We start from the raw sequence: 21,072 nt of genomic DNA on the forward strand, positions 1-21,072 counted from the left end.
TGTGTGTGTGTGTGTGTGTGTGTGTGTGTGTGTGTGTGTGTGTATACATACATACATATATATATACATATATATATACATATATATATATATATACACACACCACATCTTCTTATCTGTTTATCAATGGACACTTAGATTGCTTTCATATCTTGGCTACTGTAAATAATGCTAGAAGAAACATGGGGGAGCACTTTTTGAATTAGTGTTTTTGTTTTCTTTGGGCATATACTCTGTAGTGTAATTACTGGATCATACAGTATTTCTATTCTTAATTTTTTGAGGAACCTCCATACTGTTTTCATAGTGGTTATATCAATTTACATTCCCATCAACAGTGAATGAGGGTTCCTTTTTCTCCACAACCTTGCCAACACTTGTTATTTCTTGTCTTTTGATTTTAGTCACTCTGGTGTGAGGTGGTATTTCACTGTAGTTTTTTTTTTTAACTTTTTTTTCAACGTTTATTTATTTTTGAGAGAAAAAGACAGAGCATGAGTGGGAAAGGGGCAGAGAGAGAGGGAGACACAGAATCCAAAGCAGACTCCAGGCTCTGAGCTGTCAGCATAGAGCCTGATGTGGGTCTCAAACTCACAAGCTGTGAGATCATGATCTGAAGTCAGATGCTTAAGTGACTGAGCCACCCAGGCACCCCTATCTCACTGTAGTTTTGATTTGATTTCACTCATAAGTGGAATCTAAGAAAAACCACAAATGAATAAACAAACAAAAAGTAGTACCAGACAGAGAACAAACACCATTGTTCAAACACCATTGGCTGAATATCCCATATTCCTTCACACAAGAAAATGCCCAAATTATCTGCTGAATTTCTGCATGACTTTGCACACATTTCTTTTCTTTACTTTTTTAAATTTTTGAGAGAAAGAGAGAGTGCGAGTAGAGGGGGAGAGACAGAAAGAGAATGAAAGAGAATCTCAAGCAGGCTCCATGCTCAATGTGGATGGAGTCCCAGATGGGGCTTGATCCCACAACCATGGGATCATGACCTGAGCTGAAATCAAGAGTCAGATGCTCAACCAACTGAACCACCCAGAAGCTTCATGCACCAATTTCTAAACTTCCAAGTCTGTTTTGTCATTGTTTCAATATTCAGATGTCAGTACCACAACGCTAATTCTTGGGATGTTTTAACATGTGGCTAAAGCTAGTTCCCTTTCATTTGTCTTTTTTCAGGATTGCACTGGATATTTTTGTTTTTGGCTTTTCCATAAAACTTTCAGAATTAATTTATCTACTTCTTGAAAAATTATGTTTGACATATTTTTGGATCACATTAAATGTCCATATTAACTTAATATTGAAATTTTAATTTCTGTCCATTTTTATAAATTGTGTCTTACATAGCATTTAAAAAATTTTGTTCATGTAAATTTTACGTACTTCATGATTTTATTCTGTAGTATTATATTGCTTTTGATGTTACTGGAAATTTGATCTTTTTTTCCACTGTATCTTTTAATTTGCTTCTCATTTCTCCAAATTAATTTTGTCAACATGAAGTTTATCTTTTCTGGGTAAGACCTTCATATATTTAGATAATTACTTTTTAAACTTTTGTTAAATGAAACTAACATGACACATATACCTCAAAAATGAGTCACAGCATAACAAGTCTCATTCTATAATTTCCTAACAGGAATTATGAGCTTATTTCATTTGTGATCCCAGAACTTTAAATCCTTCAAAAGCAGTTTTTCTTGGGTTTCTAAAAGGGAGAGTTCACTTTTGAAAGTCCCCAATTATCAAGTTGGGTTTCACTTTTAACACTAGCAGCTAAGCTAAGCATACCCATCTTCATACCTTCTTCTCTATCTTCATAGTATTCCTTGATGGGGTTTTTCAATATATCCATGTATTTGAAACTGATGGTGAGAGTATCTATGGCATGTAACTTCCTAATTTTCTCAGGATCATCTCACTGAGGGTGGGGAGATGCTGAGTCAAGACTGAGAACTATTACAGAAATGTGTTCCAGTTCTCACGATGCCCTTTGGGAGAGAATGTAGGTTTGGTTCTAACTAATTCTCAGTTCTGCTTGAGGTATGATGGCCAAAACCATCTACAAAAAATGAGAATTGCTAACACTGTGCAGAAAACAGGCTATCAAGCTGCATACTGGAATACAGAAGACTATTCCCTTGGGCTTTATAGAGTAACACACAGATCTGGAAACAAATACAGCAAGTTATAGGGCTTTCAGAATTCTATATTTCATATCGGGAATAATCTGATACTTTCAGAACCCAGTAGATGTATTTTAGATGTATCTGATGGTTACACTAATATCCTAAAGACTATAGTATTGAGGTCCTACCCAATCCAAGCATTAAGAGAACATGCTGTAGTCACTACAAACAGCAACCTACCAATCTGCGGATGTTATTTGTTCATTTCAAAGACGAACACTAGAGGGGCACCTGGGTGGTTCAGTCAGTTAAGCATCCACCTTTGGCTCAGGTCATGATCTTGTGGTTCATGAGTTCGAGCCCCGCGTTGCACTCTGGGCTGACAGCTCAGAGACTGGAGCCTGCTTCAGATTCTGTGTGTGTGTGTCTCTCTCTGCCTCCCCTCCCTTCCCCACCCTACTGGAGTTCTGTCTCTCTCTTAAAAATAAATAAATATTAAAACAAAAAAGACTACCACTACAGAAAGTGTTAGAGTTGTATGGATTTAAGGACCTCAGCAGGATCCAGAAGGATTTGAGGTTCTAATGAATTATATACTTTTTATGATTCTCCCTGGGATCTTGATTTCTATTAGTATTGGCTCTCCCTTTCCTCAGGAACCAGGGCACTGTCCATGGAGCACTGCCCAGCTCTGTGCAAGGCTTACCTTCAGCTTGTGCATCAGCACTTTTTCCTGCTCTCTCAGAAGGCTTTCTATTTCCTTCTCCAACTTCTCTCTCATTTGGGGTATGTTTTCCCTGAAGCTTCTCTCTTGAGACTCCATTTTTTGTGGCTGCTCTTTGTGTTTCTGAGTTAGCAGCTCCTGCTCCTTCTCAGTTGCCTGCTTCTTAGCCCGCTCAGCTGTTCCACGAATGGTTTAGAGAGAGAAGAAAGCAATGGTCAGGTCTGATGATTTTATTCTGCAGTATCTCATCTGTTTTGCTGCAATTGCAAATTCAGCTTTTCCTTACATTTATCTTTTATTAAAATTATTATTATTTTTTTAATATTTATTTCCGACAGAGAGAGAGAGAGAGAGAGAGAGAGAGAGAGGGAGGATGAGTGGGGGAGGAGTAGAGAAAGGGAGACACAGAATCCAAAGCGGGCTCCAGTATCCGAGCTGTCAGCACAGAGCCCAATGCGGGGCTTGAATTCACGGACCACAAGTTCATGACCTGAGCCAAAGTCGGACTCTCAACCCACTGAGCCACCCAGGCCCCCTACGTTTATCTTTTAACAATCTTGTTTACCATTTCTTTTATTTGATCAAAATGAAGTATATCTTTTGTATGTCAGGCCTTAGTAATCATTAATCACTGTTGATCTTTAAACTTTTGTTAAAAGAAACTAATATGACACGTGCTTCCAAAATAAGTCACAGCATCACAAAAACCCTCATTTTTATGAATCCCTAAAAGGAATTCTGAACCTATGTCATTATGAGCTGAGAATCTTCATCCCCAAACCAGGTAACTCACTATGATCCGGCGTTTCTTTACTGAATACTCCATCAGTCACATCAATAATCCACTGACCCAACAAATATTTATCTTTATTTGCCACAATCTCTTTTTTTAGTAGCTGTATCTCTCTACGCAACTTCTCAGATTTCTTTTCAAATCCCTCATTACAAAGTTCTTCTTGGACCTATAAAAAAGAAAGAGTTCACTTCTGAAAATCTCTATTATCAAAAGCAAGGGTTTTGAGTCTAACAGTTTCAGCACTGAAGAACCATGTCTACTGCACTATCACCGAGAGTGCTCTTTGATGAGTCGATCCTGGAGAGTGGGAGTATCCATGGTTTACACCTTCCCACAATTCCCTCAGCACCATCTCACCAAGAGTGGGGTGGGGTCAGGCTAGATCAGACCTAAGAACTATCCTCTTAGTTCCAGCAGTGAGGATGTCCTTCAGGGGGATGTAGGATTAATTCTATTTCTCAGTTCCACCAAGGTAGCATGAACACACACATCTAACAAAAATGGGAAGTGCTGATCCCCTCTAGAACACTGGCTGTCAAGCATCAGACTGAGTCGAAGAATTACTTTTCCTCTGTGCTCTGTCGGACGACTCACACAGATCTGGAAACAAATGCAGCAAATTTTAGAGCTTTCAGAATCCTGTATTTCAAGTCTTTCTGATACTTTTAAGATAAGCTGGAGTTCTTTTAGGTCTGTTTGATGGCTGAACCAAGAATCCTAAGGACGAGCAGACTAGGGCCTTATTTAATTTGGGTCCAATGAAACCATCCTAACAATCACCACAAACAGCAGCCCAGCACCCTTAGGGATGTTAATTGCATGCTACAAATTCTCTAACTACATAAGCCTTCGGAATTTGTGGATTTAAGAGCCCCAGCAGGGTCCAGAAAGATCTGAGGTTTTAATGAATCGTATGTCTTTTATGATTCTCCCTGGGATCATGATTTTTAATAGTTTGGCTCTCTCCTTCTTCAGGAACCAGGGCACTGTCCATGGAGCACTGCCCAGCTCTGTGCAAGGCTTACCTTCAGCTTGTGTATCAGCATTTTTTCCTGTTCTCTCTGAAGACTTTCTCTTTCCTTCTCCAACTTCTCTCTCAGTTGGGCTATGTTTTCCCTGAAGCCTCTCTCTTGAGCCTCCATTTTTTGCAGCTGCTCCTTGTGTTTCTGAGTTAGCAGCTCCTGCTCCTTCTCAGCTGCCTCCTTCTTAGCCCGCTCAGCTGTTCCACGAATGTTTCAGAGAAGAAAGCAACAGTCAGGTCTGATTCTACTCTCCTTAGCACAGATACCAAACTGACTTTGAAAAGGAAGCTGAGAAGCCCCCAAATTATGTGGGTCACCAAGAGCACATTTCAGAATATGATGGAGATGGCCCTCCTTGTCTGCCTGATATAAAAAGACAACTCTGACTGTTATATGTGTATTTAGCAGTGTTGTTCCACAGTAGGAGAGGAAGCTCCTTGTTTCGTGCAGGTTTTGCCCTCATTTCTGTCTGGAGGTAGTGCAGCAACCCACCCACTCTGCTATGAGCTCAGCCCTGCACCTGTACCTGCGAGCGCCTTCTCTTGACAGGTGAGGGCTTTGTCTCCCTGCAGGATGGATTTCTCTATTGCCACTTGGGACTGTAAGAAGTGCTGGAGAACTTCATTTGCCTGAGGAAACAAGGAGAAGAGACGTGGCATGCAGCACACATTGTGTCTTTTGGGGGAAATTATTGTTCTACAAAGTCACAAATCTGGCCTTGTAAATTTTTCACTTGCTTAGATATCCCTCACTAACTTTCCTTCTATGCCTCCAATATAAATTCTGAGTTCTTCTGTGAGACCTGAAACCTTCCACTGCAGCCTCCTTTGCAGCCCTCCATCCTTCTTTCCAGTGAAGCTTTCCACTATCCACCCCAGGTGCCGCCCAGCAGACTTCAGTGTGTATATAAACAGGGACTCCTGTTTCCTCAAACATTTGCTCAGTCTATTTTCTGCCAGGATGCTCATCTACCCTTTCTTAACTAGGATAACATTTATGGATACTTCATCCTGTAACTCCTATTGCTCTTTCAGAGTGCTTTGCTAAGCTACCTTTCCAGTTTGGAGGATGGCCAATTACTCTGAGCGGCCCTACCAGCTCTCCCTTTGCTGGTAGTATGACTCTGGGCAACTTTTTACTTCTTTGTGTATTGCATTTCTCAACTGCATAACTATAGTATCTAAGTTATAATAATATTCTGAGCATTAAATTGACAATCCAAAATAATCCAAATACCTGATTATAGGTTATTTACTATATGCATGGCATAGTAAGGGGGTGCTGAACATGTCTACTAGTTTTTTTTGAGAGAGAGAGAGAGAGAGAGAGAGAGAATGCAAATGAGCAGGGGAAGGACAGACGGACAGGGAGAGAGAGAGAATCTTATGCAGGCTCCACGCCCAGCATGGAGCCCAATTCAGGGCTCAATTTTATGACCATGAGATCATGACCTGAGCTGAAATCAAGAATCAGACACTCACCTACTGAGCCACACAGGGGCCCCATCAGCCAATATCATAATGATTATTATCATCAATAATCATTACCATTATTTTACTATCTGCTCATCAAAGTATGATAATTATATATTTGCCCAATTTTTTGTCTTCACTTCAGGTAATATCATCATCTTGAGAACAACGGTTGTGTTTACTCTTTGTATCCTCTATACTTAGCAAAGAAATGGCCACATTGTTTGATAAAGAAAAGTTGTTCTCTTTAACCCAGAATTCCCGAAATATTGCAAATATATTTCCAGTTCCTTCAACAACATATAACTAATTGTGGATAAAAACTAAAAGTGTGGAGATATTGCCCTGCTCTGCTTTCTCCATAAAAATGGTGCTATGACCTTAGATTTTCAGAAAAAGCAACAAACACCCTTTGACTCTACGGTTCTGACAGCTATCCCTCCCTCTTTATTCCTTACCTTAACCCCTTTCCTGGGCACTAGGTTATAGTCCCATTCAACCTTGTTCTTTGCTTCTAAGTAGAGACTGTGTCCTCCAGGAACACAGAAAGTTCCTGTTGAGATGCTTTTCATCAGGGGCTCTGTAAGTTGCTGAAGCTTTGCCTGGGAATATTTAATAGATGTGTATTCATTCTGCAGCAAGAAATCTTTCTTCTTTTTTTCTATCATGTCCTGCCAGAGAAATGGGGGAGAAATCCAACAGAAAGAAGCTGTTAGAAGGGGAAATACAAAGTCATCCTCTTAGAAAAAGCATTCTGATCACCCACGAGTAGACCGGAACATGGGATGGACCAGAAGTCAAAAGACTTTTAGTCCTAGTTCTAATCAATTCTGTGTTACTTGGGGAAAGCCCCTTAACTCCCTTGGATTCAAGCTTATCAACTATAAAATGATGGTGTTGGAAGACATAAACTCCAATTTTCCTTCTACTGTAGTATGATTAACAGTGACCCAACCATCAATAATAAACAATAGAAAGTTGATTTGTGGCCAGAAGTAGCACTTCCTCAGAGGATTTGGGTTGCTACAAATGGATTTTGTGTACAAAGAAAATCAACCCCCCAGTGCTGACTGAAGAATACTCTGAAGAGAGTTTGGAATCCTTAATGAATTCTTCCAATAGGATTCTAGTATGTGAAGATATAAAAACAGAACTTTTTTCTTTGAACTTGTAAACTGCAATCCAAGGGATTGGATACACCAACAACCTTAATGAACTGGAGGCTCCTCAGAGGCCTGCAGATGAGAACTCAGTCCTGTTGACACCTTGTTCTTAGCCTGTGATACCATGAACAGAGCACAGGACCATTCCACACCAGACTTCTGACCTACAGATTGGTGAGCTTATTCATATTTGTTGTTTTAAACTGGTGAATTCATGGCAATTTTTAGTGCAGCAATAGAAAATTAATGAACTGCCTACATTACAGTAAAAGGGTGAACTGTAGCCTTGTAAAGCCCTGTCTCACAACAATCCAGGCTCCTTCTATCATTGTAGAGATGAGCTATTTAATAAAAAATATAGGCTCTAAGCATCATTTCAGAAGGGGAGAAATCAGGAGTGATAAATTACCATGAGGTTTTCACTATAAGACAATTACCATGAGATTTTTCTGGAACTCCTGCTTGTCATCCTTAAAGGAATGCTCCATGAAGACTGCAATGGCTTCCCTCTCACAGTCTGTATGCACATCCAGCAGCTCCTGGAGCGTGTCTGTGGGGAAGCTCACTCGTTGGGCCATCTGCTCGCTGTAGTGGTCGGCTGCCTTCTGCACGGCCACTGAGTTCTCACGCTGGGCAAGAGCTGTCACCACATTCTCCAAGCAAGGAACTTCTCCCGTCTTGATGGCAACCACATAGGCTTTCAACAGAGTCTCCAGCCCTGAATAGGCCAGGAAATTTGAGGATAAATAGTGAGGTCTTAATCACTGGCTTCCAGTTTTTATGGAGCATCATCCTGAGATCACAAAAAAAAACCCCACCTTATTTAGAAGAAAACTTTATTTTCTTCCTTGGGAATCTATTCCTTTCTAACAACATTACTGTTTTCCTGTTCTTTCTTTTATTGTTCTCCATTTCTTCATATTATAATTTAAATTACCAGTTACAACAAATATGCTCATGGGTCACTGGAAAAATAGTTTCACATTCAATGAGAATAAAAAGGAATAGGTTATATAGGTGAAGTGGTATATACAAACAAGACCAGATACATAATTTGTGTGGCCCACTACAAAATAAAAATGTGGGCTCCTAGTTGAAAATGATCAAGAATTCAAAACAGCGATAGACAGATGTCTGGGTGGTATAGCTGGTTAAGCAACTGACTCTTGATTTCTACTCAGATCATGATCTCATGGTTTAAGCTGAAGCCCCACATCGGATTCTGCAATGACAGCCTGGAATACTCTCTCTCAAAATAAATAAATAAACTTAAAAAAAACAAAATAAAACAGAGTCAGAGTATGAGCCCATCTCCACATGGGTCTACATACCATGAAGCATGCATGCCCTGCATATAAGATTATACATAATCTTCTATCTCAACAGGCTTAAAGGAATTTATAGCTTCCTATTTATGATATGACTCATGTAAGTTTACAAAATATCTACTATATCCTTAAAGACCAGAAGATATCCCATAGGATTTCTCAATCTACAGATGTCCTCTCTTTAACTCCATCTTGGCTTTGTGTAACTAGTGAATTAAGGTTCTGAGATATATTAAGTCTCAGCAAACCCTCACATAGGGAGACTAATTAAGAAACATGTATGAATACTTTTCATGGCATGAATATCTGCTTCTCCATAGTCAGTTGACATCTGACAAACAGATGTCAACAAAATTACTGCCAAAGTCAGAGTATACTCAAAGCTCCACCACACACACTGATACAGAGACATGCTGTGGGACAAAGGTGACTCACGGTTCCCAGTGACAATGATTCCCTCTCGTAGGGTCTTGGTCTTTGTATGAGTGAAAACATAGGTACGGAATTTGTTTGATTGCTCCCGGAAACTACTGTCCAGCTGGTCTTCTGGCACGTTCTCAATATGGGCTAAGAGATTTTTGTCATTTGTAGGCCGGTCAAAGATGAAGCACTTCCGTTTTGGAAAGAACTGTCTGATACACTCTCTGGACATGTTGGAATTTTGGATTTTGGGATTTGTGCCTACAAAGGTGGAAAAAAATTGATCACTGAAAGGCAGTCTCCAGGTAAGGGGGTGAGGACTTCATTTCCAGGAATCTTTGCATCACTGCAGCTCTTATGACTGTAAATCTCCTTTATTCTAATCATGTGTTTTACAAATCAATCTTGGACTAACATACCAAAGTTAAGGAAAATTCCTTGAACAGAGTTAAGAGTCAAGGAAGTACTTCAGGAGAGGAAAGAGAGGCATTCAGCCCAAGAGAAGAACCTTAGGATAGTTTCCTTAGCATTTTCATGGAGTCCCATGGATTAAATACTGAATACATGTTTAGTGATTAAGAAAAGAAGAGTCCGAGGCCCATAAATATAGAGAACAAACTGGTGGTTGCAGAAAGGATGGGGGTGGGGGAATGAGCAAAATGGGTGAAGGGGAGTAGGAGGTACAGGCTACATGTTATGGAATGAAGAAGTCATGGGGATGAAAGATGCAGCAGAGGGAATATAGTCAATGGCACTGTAATAGTATTGTATGGTGATAGATAGTAGCTACTCTTGTCATGAGCATAGCATAATGTATAGAGTTGTCACATCACTATGTTCTACACCTGTAACAGTATGTGTCAACTATACTTCAATTAAAAAAAAGAAAAAAGAAAAAAAAAGGTCAGAGGTACTTTTCTGATCTTATTATTTCCATGGCAAAAATGAAATAATAGGCCTTGGGACACCTGAGTGGCTCGGTTGGTTGAGCATCTGACTTCATCTCAGGTCATGATCTCACAGTTCATGAGCTCAAACCCCGCAGGAGGCTCTCTTCTGTCAGTGTGGAGTCCAGTTCAGATTCTCTGTCCTCCTCTCCCTCCGCCCCTCCCCTGCTCACTCACTCTCAAAAATAAGTAAACACCAAAAAACAAACAAACAAACAAACAAACAAACAAAAAAAAACAAAAAAGAAAAAAGAAAAAAGCAAAGCAAAGCAAAGCAAAGCAAAGCAATATGGGCCTTGAAGTGATGCCAGAACAAATGGGTAACATTTTGCTGGGGAAATGTGAGGAAGGAAACAGATGATACCCATGTCAGTAAAGAAAACTTTTATAAGCATAAGCCAAAATCAGATCATACCGCAAATATGTTTAGAGAGTCCTGTAACTGAAATCTCTAAAGTATACATTAATCTCAGTGTAATTTGAGACCTCATAATTTCCCTATATCAGATTAATTTAGACTTCATAGAACAATTAAGAGCAACTCTATGGCACATATCAGCTGTTTAATAAAGAATAAAGTAATGAAAAAATAAAAATAGATATTCCCTATAGATGCCTTCTATTATCCACTCTGCTAAGTATAATGTGACAAATTCATAATATTAAAATAGCATATTGTGTAAGGCTACAAAATGAAAAGGATGATGTTATAAGAAAGGTGACATGAAGGACTCACAGTTTTTTGAGTACGTCAACATTTTTTTCTGGACCTGTTAGTGTGGAAAATACCCTTTCTGTGAAGAATATAACTCTCTAGGTACTAGTAAAATATATTTTACTATTAAAATATACTTACTATTTTACTATTCCAATTACCATATTACTATTACTATTATATTTCAAAAATAAGGTAATTAATTTCATTGTGATTTTGTCTAGCAACTTCCAATCTGATTTTTTTTTTTTAAAGAAAGAACAGGAAGAACACTTAACAAGCTACAGAAATATGTGGGCCTCAAGAAGTTATAGCACTGATTGCAATCTGGGGATCTTTTTTCATGGCATTAATTAGCATTAAGTTATCTGATCCAAAATGGGGCCCTAAAGCTTCAATTGCTGGAGATTTTAAAGTAATAATAACCCACAAAACCCAATCACCATTAGCACCGGCTTCAATCCAAATTCAAATAAACATATATGTCAAATGCTGATTGATAGGACTCAGCTGATCCCACCCAGTAAAAAAACCTTCTACCATTTAAGCCATACTCTGAGACCTGGAAGCAGCTTCAAGGCATCCTCCAGGTACTCATCTTCAGTTACGGAGTATCCATTTATCTTCATCTCCAATGTGAAATCTCGTAAAGCCCAAATAAAGTCTGGAAAGAAACTCACAAACTTGGCAGAGTCCTCTACCCCAGTGTAGTCTGAGGAGGACTTTGCCCTGACCAGCTGCGTTAGTTCAGTCATATAGCTGTGGGAACTCAGCTAAGGAAAAAGTACTTTACACCACAATTTCCAGATCTCAGATAGAAATACATTCTATAAACACTAATTTTTGTTCTCGGTGTCCCCTCACCCCCTTCTTCAACCATGACAATTAAGTCACAGGAAAGAGGACAGTCTCAGTTGCCATTCCTGTAAACTCAATAAAACTTGGTGGTTTGGTCCCTGGAAGGATACTGCAGCTGCTCCAGGGCCTGGCTGTTGATGGTGCCCATGCTGTTGTAGATCAAGGTGCTGCTCAGAAGCACAGTCAGGACAAAGATCCATGAGTCATTCTTAGGGTCTTCCTGAAAAGCACATTGGACAAGGGACTTAGAAGGCTGCTCTTTATTCATTAATTCATTTTCATTCATTCAGCTTTTCATTCATTATTTTGTCACTATATATTGCTGAACAGTATGGCAAAGAATACAAGTTTTGAAGACCATCATAAATTCAACCTCATTTTGAGTATTAATACAATCCCCTCTCAGAGCCTCAGTATCCTAAGCTATTAAAAGAAGTGAATGACATGGTCAATATGTCTAGAATGTTTAATGCAGTGCCTAGAAGATAGTAGGTATACAAATGTGAGTAATTATTCCTCTAACAAATTTTTCTTCATGTTGTCTGTATTTGCAACACAAATGTTGTTCAACAACTACTCTTTAGGCACCTACAAATGCCAGACACTGCATTTGGCTGTATGGATGAAAAGATCCACATGAGATTCCCTGAACTCAAGACGACTTTATGAAGGGACAGATAAACATGTCAACATATAAATGTAACCGAAATTATAATCTCTCGCATGGAAACAAGTATTGTACAACTTCAGAGCATATCTGCCAGGGATATGATGGATATATGATGAAATCTGGTGCACTTCAAAGAGTTGATAGAATGTGGACATGTAGATTTGAAGGGATCATGCAGCTTGCCAAGGCAGAATTATTAGAAAGTGCAGATCCTGAAAAACTGTTACAAAGTTACTTCTGTTTGACTGAAACAATGAGTAGGGGTGCAGATATGGAAGACAAAGCTAAAATTAAGATTCAGGGCAAGACCTGAAGTTCTTTGAAGACCAAGAAAACAGGGTCAGATATCTCAAATCACTCCACAATTCTAGCATTAGCCATTGGTTCTGCTGCCATCAGTTTACAGTATGGTATACTTTGTTGCCTTGTACAAATGCAGTATCTGCATTCTATGCTTACCAGACTTGATCTTGAAGACTAGAACACTTTTTCATATTTTTGGGAAAAATTATTTCTTCAAGTCCTTATTTCATTATCCCTAAAACTAATCAAATTTAGATTTTTTTTTTTTAAAAGCAGGACTTGAGCCAAAAAACAATCTATTTAAATCTCAGGAAAATCATTTTGGATTTTTTATTTGTTTGCATTTTCTTTTTTCTTTTTAAAATATATTTTAATTAGTTAACATAGAGTAGAATTTTGGTTTCAGAAGTAAAATTCAGTGATTCATCACTTACATACAACACCCAGTGCTCATCCCAACAAGTGCCCTTCTTAATGCACATCGCCCATTTAGCTCATCTCCCATCCACCTCTTTCCATCAACCCTCAATTTGTTCTCTACCATTAAGAGTCTCTTGTGGATTGTGGGGCACCTGGGAGGCTCAGTTGCTTAAGCACCTGACTTTGGTTCAGGTCATGATCTCATAGTTTGTGGGTTGAGCCCAGTGTTGGGATCTGTCTAGGTCCTGGACCCTGCTTCAGATTCTGTCTCTCTCTCTCTCTCTCTGTCTCCCTCTCTCTGTCTCTCTCTGTCTCTGTCTCTCCACAGCTCCCACTCTGTTGCTCTCTCTTTCAAAAATAAATAAACATTTAAAAAAAAGACTTCTGGTTTGTTAACCTTTCTTCTTTCCCCCAACCCTTCCCTTCATCTGTTTTGTTTCTTAAATTCCACATGAGTGAAATCATATATTTGTCTTTCTTGGACTGACTTATTTCCCTTAGCATAATACATTCTAGCTCCATTCACATCATTGCAAATGGGAAGATTTCCCTTTTTTTGATGGCCAAGTAATATTCTGTTGTATATACACACCACATCTTCTTTATCCATTCATCTTTCAGTAGACATGTGGGCTTTCCCCCTTGTTTGGCTATTGTTGATAATGCTGCAATAAACACTGGGGTGCATGTACCCCTTTGAATCTGTATTTCTTTATCCTTTCAGTAAACACATAATAGTGCAATTGCTAGATTGTGAGGTAGTTCTATTTTTAGTTTTTTGAGGAACCTCCAAACTGTTCTCCAGAATGGCTGCACCAGTTTGCATTCCCACTAACAGTGCAAGAGGGTTCCCCTTTCTCTGCATCCTCACCAATACCTGGCATTGTTTCTTGTGTTGTTAATTTTAGTCATTCAGTCAGGTGTGAGGTGGCATCTCACTGTGTTTTTGATTTGTATTTCCCTAATGATGAGTGTTGTTGGGTATCTTTTCATGTGTCTGTTAGCCATCTGGATGTTTTCTTTGGAAAAGTGTCTATTCATGTCTTCTGCCCATTTCTTAACTGGGGTGTTTGTTTCTTGGGTGTTGATTTTGATAAGTTCTTCATATATTTTGGATACTGTTTATCAGATATGTCATGTGCAAATATTTTCTCCCATTCTGTAGGTTGCCTTTTAGTTTTGCTGATTGTTTCCTTTGCTGTGTAGAAGCTTTTGTATTTGATGAAGTCCCAAGAGTTCATGTTTGCTTTTGTTTCCCTTGCCTTCAGTAATGTGTCTAGTAAGAAGTTGCTCCAGCCAAGGTCAAAGAAGTTGCTGCCTGTTTTCTCCGCTAGGATTTTGAAGGTTTCCTGTCTCACATTTAGATCTTTCATCTATTTTGAACTTATGTTTGTATACGGTGTAAGAAAGTGGTCCAATTTCATTCTTCTGCATGTTGTCATTCAGTTTCCCCAACACCATTTGTTGAAGAGGCTGTCTTTTTTTCCATTGGATATTCTTTTCTGCTTTGTCAAAGATAAGTTGACTATATAGCTGTGGGTCCATTTCTGGATTTTCTATTCTGTTCCATTGATCTATGTGTCTGTTTTTGTGCCAGTATAGTACTGTCTTGATGACTACAGCTTTGTAATATAGCTTGAAATCCAGAAATGTGATGCCTCCAGTTTTTTAATTTTTCAGGATTACTTTGGCTATTCAGGGTCTTGGTGGTTCCATACAAATTTTAGGATTGTTTGATCTAGCTCTGCAAAGAAAGCTGGTGTTATTTTGATAGGAATTGCATTAAATCTGTAGATTGCTTTGAGAAGTGTAGACTTTTTTTTTTTTTGAGTTGTGTAGACATTTTAACAATGTTTTTTCTTCTAATCCATGAGCATGGAATTGTTTTTCCATTTCTTTGTGTCCTCTTCAATATCTTTCATAAGTCTTCTACACTTTTGAAAGTACAGAACTTTTACCTCCTTAGTTAGGTTTATTCCTAGGTTTTTTATTGCTTTTGGTACAATTGTAAATGGGACTGATTCCTTGATTTGTCTGTGTTTCATTATTCATGCTTCGTTATTTTTGTTCTCTGACTGCTGAGGTTAAGACTTACAGAACTATGTTAAATAGTAATGGTGAGAGTGGACATCTTTGTCTTGTTCCTGACTATAGGTAAAAGGCTCTCAATTTTCCCCCATTGATGATCATTCTTTCATATATGGCCTTTATGATGTTGAGGTTCCCTCTAAACCTACTTTGTTGAGTTTTTGTTTTATCAAGAATTGATGCTTTATTTTATCAAATGCTTTTTATACATTTTTTGATAGGTCCATATGGTTCTTATCCTTTATTTTATTAATGTGGTATATCACATTGATTGATTTACAAATATTGAACCAGCCCTTCAGCCCAGGAATAAATCCCACTTGACTGTGGTGAATAATTCTTTTAATGTACTGTTAAATTCAATTTGCTAGTATCATATTGAGAATTTTTGCATCCATATTCATCAGGGATATTGGCCTGTAATTCTTCCAATTCTCTTTGTCTGGTTTTGGAATTAAGGTAATGCTGCTTCACAGAATGAGTCTGGAAGTTTCTGTTCCAGTTCTACTTTTTGGAACAGTTTGAGAAGAATAGGTATTAACTCTTCTCCCTCTTTCCCTCCCTTACTCCCTCCCTTCATTACATTCTTTTGTATTAACTCTTTTTTAAATGTCTTATAGAATACCCCCTGGAAGCCATCTGGCCCAGGACTCTTGTTTTTTCAGAGCTTTTTCTAAAAAAAAAAATTTTTTTTTAATGTTTAGTTTTGAGACAGAGAGAGACAGAGCATGAACAGGGGAGGGTCAGAGAGAGAGGGAGACACAGAATCTGAAACAGGCTCCGGGCTCCGAGCTGTCAGTACAGAGCCCGATGCGGGGCTCGAACCCACGGACCACGAGATCATGACCTGGGCCGAAGTCGGACGCTCAACTGACTGAGCTATCCAGACGCCCCTGGAAGCTTTTTGATAACTGATTCAATTTCTTTTCTGGTTACGGGTCTGTTCAAATTTCCTATTCCTTCCTATTTTAGTTTTGGTAATTTGTGAGTTTCTAGGTATGTCCATTTCTTCCAGATTGCCCAGTTTGTTGACATACAATTTTTCACAGTATTCTCTTATAATTGTATTTCTGTGGTGTTGGTTGTGATCTCTCCTCTTTCATTTGTGATTTTATCTATTTGGATCCTCTCTCTTTTCTTGTTGAGAAATCTGGCTAGAGGTTTATCAATTTTGTTTATTCTTTCAAAGAACCAGCTCTTAGTTTCATTGATCTGTTATACTGCATTCTTTTGTTTCTGTATCATTTATTTGTTTTAATCTTTAATATTTCCCTTTTTCTGCTGGATTTAGGCTTTATTTGCTGCTTCTTTTCTAACTTCTTTAGGTTTAAGTTAAAATTGTATATTTGGTACCTTTCTTGCTTGTTGAGATAGGCCTGAATTGCAGTATACTTTCCTTATAGGACTGCCTTTGCTGCATCCCAAAGGGTTTGGACTGTAATGTTCTCATTCATTCTCTAGTAGGATGTTTTTTACCTTCCATGTATTTAAGGGCTTTCCAAATTTTTACTTGTGGTTGACTTCAAGCTTCATAGCACTGTGATCTGAAAATATGCATGGTATGATTTTGATCTTTTTGTACCTATTGAGGGCTGATTTGTGACCAGTATGTGATCTATTTTGGAGAATGTTCCATGTGCACTTGAGAAGAATGTGTATTCTGCTGCTTTAGGATGGAATGTTCTGAATATATCCAGTCATCCAGTCCAATCCAGTGTGTCATTCAAAGCCACTGTTTTCTTGTTGATTTTCTGCTTAGGTATCTGTCCATTGTTGTAAGTGGGGTATTAAATTCCCCTACTATTATTGTATTATTATCAATGAGTTTCTTTATGTTTGTAATTAATTGATTTACATAAAATGGGTGCTCATGTTTGGGGGCATAAATGTTTACAATTGTGAGACGTTCTTGATGGATACACTCCTTAATTATGATATAATGCCCTTCATCTCTTGTTATAGTCTCTGTTTTAAAATCTAGTTTGTTTGATATAAGGATGGCTATTCCAGCTTCCTTTTGACACCTAGTAGTATGATAGATGGCTCTCTATCCCCTCACTTTCAATCTGCAGGTGTCTTTAGGTCTAAAAATGAGTCTCTTATTGGCAGCATATAGATGGATCTTGTTTGTTTGTTTTTTTAATCTATTCTGATACCATGTATCTTTTTATTGGAGTATTTAGTCCATTGACATTCAGAGTGATTACTGAAAGATATGAATTTAGTGTCATTGTGTTACACCTATAGAGTTGGTGTTTCTGGTGATGTTCTTTGGTCCTTTGTAGTCTTTATTGCTTTGGTCTTCTTTTCTTTTTTTTTTTTTTCTCCCCTCAAAGAGTCCCCCTTAAAATTTCTTGCAGGGTTGGTTTAGTGGTCACAAAATCCTTCTTTAGTTTTTGTTTGTCTGGGAAACCCTTTATCTCTCCTTCTATTCTGAATGACAGCTTTGCTGGATAAAGAATTCTTGGCTGCATATTTCATTTTGGTTTTATACTGAAGTTATCGAGAACTTTAAAGCTGAGCACAAAAACTCTGAATACTTTTTCCCCACAATTATGGAAAACAGGTATTTACCATTGCTACTTGAATACAGACTCAGAATAATGTAAAATAAAATGGAGAAACAATTTGTTTCACTTAATATTTAAAAACAAAATACTAACATTATCTCAGGTAAAATAATTTCAGTGGGTCAAGGTCATTCTTTTATAGAAGTTAGAGAAGAGGTAATCTCCAAAACCAGAGACTTTAACTAAAACCCTTCATCAATGCTTCTGGTGTAGCTGAAGCTTTGTCTGAAGAGGATTTAAATAAATTATTTTACCAAAACCCTATTTAACAGCTCCTACTTCTAACTCCATCATTCCCACACACTTGAACTGGTAGTTTCCACTGGTCTCACGGGTTACAGTTTAGACATTACTTCTTCTAGGAATCTTTCTCCAAGCCATATGACTGGATTACTGCCTACATCTATGCATAGCACCCTGTACTGGTCACAAGGTGTACATGTTGTCTCCCCAGCTAGGCTCTAGCCATTTGCCTTATTTACTGTAGTGTCTGTTGTACTTAGCACAGAGTCCTGAAATTCAGCTGTTTGGTTAACTATTTATTAAACTGTATGTTTATCCAACTGTTACAGTAAGAAGATGTTGTTCTAATATACCCAAATATTTGAGCTGACCAAGGAATTAAGGGGACTTTTTCCATGGGAAAAATAATTTAGTCTCATATTCATAATTGGATTTATAGCTTGTAGGAATAGGTAACACAATTTGAATTGAGGTAGCAAATGAATTACAGTCAAAAGAGCAGATTCCCTCATGACTTTTCCTTACCTTTTCCAAGTTACTTAGACCCTCAGTGTCCAGAAGGACCAGGGTGTGGTTCAGCTTAGAGGGGTGGGGTACACACCACATCCAAATACCCTTGGTTGTAGACCTCACTGTGGAACCCAGGGGGAAGCCTAAAAGAGAAGAGGGGAAAGCAACATGGATGTATGGGGATCCTTAGAGTTTAGCGGACTGAGGTTCAACACCTAGTGAAGCTGAGCAAAAAAGAAGGTAAGATATTTGGAATGTACTGGCTGCCTGGTCTACATAGAAAGAAATGAGTAATGACTAATGGGACCAGAGGAAGATTCTCCTAAAAATCAGTAAGAACTAAAAAAGACAACTCAATTACAATTTTCAAAAAGACTTGAGTAGGCATTTAATAAAATAGGAAATACAAATGGCAAATAATATGTGAAAGGGTGCTCAACCTTATTTATAGTGAGGCACATGCCATACAATCAAATAGTTATCACAACAGTAAAAGTTAAACATTTTTCTTAGGATGTGGGAATTCTTAATTGCTGCTAATAAATATGTAGCTTGAATAGAGAGTTGAAAAAGCCATTGATATTATCTGGAAATCCTGAAGAAACACATACTCTTTGATACAGAGATTCCACTTCAGGATATATTATTTAAAAGAAATCTGTGTACATGTGTATCATGATAAAATTATAAGAAATCTAAGACAACTCTGTTCATAAAAGGTAAAAGATACTATAATGCAGTGAGATAAGGAAATACAGCTACATGCTAAAAAATGGATAAATCTTATAAAATTCTTGTTGAGCAAAAGAAGCCATCAAAGAATACATAAAATTTAATTCTATTTACATCAACTTTAAAAGCAAGCCAAGATAAAGTGTGCTTTAGAAATGCAAACATAGACTAGAGCGCCTGGGTGGCTCAGTCAGTTAAGTGTCTGACTTTGGCTCAGATCATCATCTTGTGGTTTGTGAACTCAAGCCCTGTGTCAGGCTCTGTGCTGATAGTTCAGAGCCTGGAGCCTGCCTCGGATTCTGTGTCTTCCTCTCTGTCTGCCCTTTTCTTACTCATGCTTTGTCTCTCTCTCAAAAATAAATAAAAACGTTAAAAAAATTTTTAAAATGCAAACATAGACTACAAAACCATTTTTTAAAAGTAAAGAAAGAAGTATCATGAAAATAAAAATATTGTTTAGCGCTAGTAAGAATGTGAGAGCGTATGACTTGTGCCTTTGACAATGATTTATTTTTTTACTCAAGTCACGATTACACAAGTGTTCACTTTATTTACTTTATTGTACATTGTATTTTAGGCACTCTTTTGTATGTGTTATAGTTTACATATTTGTAGAAACTAAAAAAAGAGAGAGGGAGAAGGGGTTATAACATATGAAAATCTGTTATGACATGGAGCAGAAAAATAAAATGGTAGCTCTATGGAGATACAGAATAAAAAAGATTTTTCCCTTTTCCCTTCCTTCCTTTCCTCAACTTTATTTATTTATTTATTTATTTTTAAATTTTTTTTTTCAACGTTTATTTATTTTTGGGACAGAGAGAGACAGAGCATGAACGGGGGAGGGGCAGAGAGAGAGGGAGACACAGAATCGGAAACAGGCTCCAGGCTCTGAGCCATCAGCCCAGAGCCTGACGCGGGGCTTGAACTCACGGACCGCGAGATCGTGACCTGGCTGAAGTCGGACGCTTAACCGACTGCGCCACCCAGGCGCCCCCCTTTCCTCAACTTTAAAACGCAGGAAATATTAAACTACATTTGAAGCTTCTTGGAATGACATTATAGTTTTGGCAGAAGTGATGCAGGGGAAAGAAAGTAGTAGCAGAGGCCGAACTTCTGAGCAAAAGAGTGGATGGAATCCAGGGAACTAGTGAGGTTGGTCTTTGATAGGGTGTGGAAAATGGTTCTTCATTATTGGAGAAGAGAGGTTTTATGGACAGATGGGGTCAAGGTTGTTAATTAGATGGTAAATATTACAAATTTTCTTCATTGGGCAGAGTCAGCCTTCTCCTTAAGATGATATCAGAAGAGGCCAACCTGCAGTCTCACTGGTTCCGAGCAAATGGGCCCATCCCAAGACAACACTCACCATGGTTCTGTCCTGCCAGGCAGTTCATCAGGTAGGATTTTCCAGTCCGATACAGCCCTACAATGCCCACCACCACCACAGGCTGAGAAATCTTATTAAGAATCTGTAATGCTTCTGGATTCAGGTTCAGCTGCTCTTCCTGGTTTTCCACTAGACAAATGGGTGCCATCATGATGGGTTCACTTGCCATGGTAACCTGCAACCCAGAAGAGCCTCTCAGTGGAATGGAAGATTCCAAAGTCATCTTTAGAAATGGGCAGAAAACATGAATAGACACTTCTCTAAAGAAGACATCCGGATGGCCAACAGGCACATGAAAAGATGTTCAGCGTCGCTCCTTATCAGGGAAATACAAATCAAAACCACACTCAGATATCACCTCACGCCAGTCAGAGTGGCCAAAATGAACAAATCAGGAGACTATAGATGCTGGAGAGGATGTGGAGAAACGGGAACCCTCTTGCACTGTTGGTGGGAATGCAAATTGGTGCAGCCGCTCTGGAAAGCAGTGTGGAGGTTCCTCAGAAAATTAAAAATAGACCTACCCTATGACCCAGCAATAGCACTGCTAG

General features: G+C 38.5%; 1 protein-coding gene across 3 annotated transcripts in view; it reads right to left on the bottom strand.

Annotated features, from left to right (window-relative positions):
• LOC121027433 (guanylate-binding protein 4-like) overlaps positions 1–21,072 on the bottom strand; it is a 37,758-nt gene that overhangs the window by 12,266 nt on the left and 4,420 nt on the right. For all 3 annotated transcript variants that reach the window (XM_040470892.1, XM_040470891.1, XM_040470890.1), the window contains 11 exons: positions 20,501–20,696; positions 18,415–18,542; positions 11,706–11,815; positions 11,300–11,496; positions 9,091–9,336; positions 7,765–8,045; positions 6,623–6,835; positions 5,219–5,321; positions 4,696–4,889; positions 3,668–3,836; positions 2,857–3,050 (listed from right to left, as the gene is read on the bottom strand). In XM_040470892.1, coding sequence (XP_040326826.1) covers positions 2,857–3,050; positions 3,668–3,836; positions 4,696–4,889; positions 5,219–5,321; positions 6,623–6,835; positions 7,765–8,045; positions 9,091–9,336; positions 11,300–11,496; positions 11,706–11,815; positions 18,415–18,542; positions 20,501–20,690 — 2,025 coding nt within the window. In that variant the 5' untranslated portion in view covers positions 20,691–20,696. The remainder of the gene's footprint in view (positions 1–2,856; positions 3,051–3,667; positions 3,837–4,695; positions 4,890–5,218; positions 5,322–6,622; positions 6,836–7,764; positions 8,046–9,090; positions 9,337–11,299; positions 11,497–11,705; positions 11,816–18,414; positions 18,543–20,500; positions 20,697–21,072) is intronic.

This window comes from Herpailurus yagouaroundi, unplaced genomic scaffold, assembly GCF_014898765.1.
Source record: "Herpailurus yagouaroundi ecotype Mexico unplaced genomic scaffold, PumYag 77, whole genome shotgun sequence".
NCBI classification, from domain to species: Eukaryota; Metazoa; Chordata; class Mammalia; order Carnivora; family Felidae; genus Herpailurus; species Herpailurus yagouaroundi.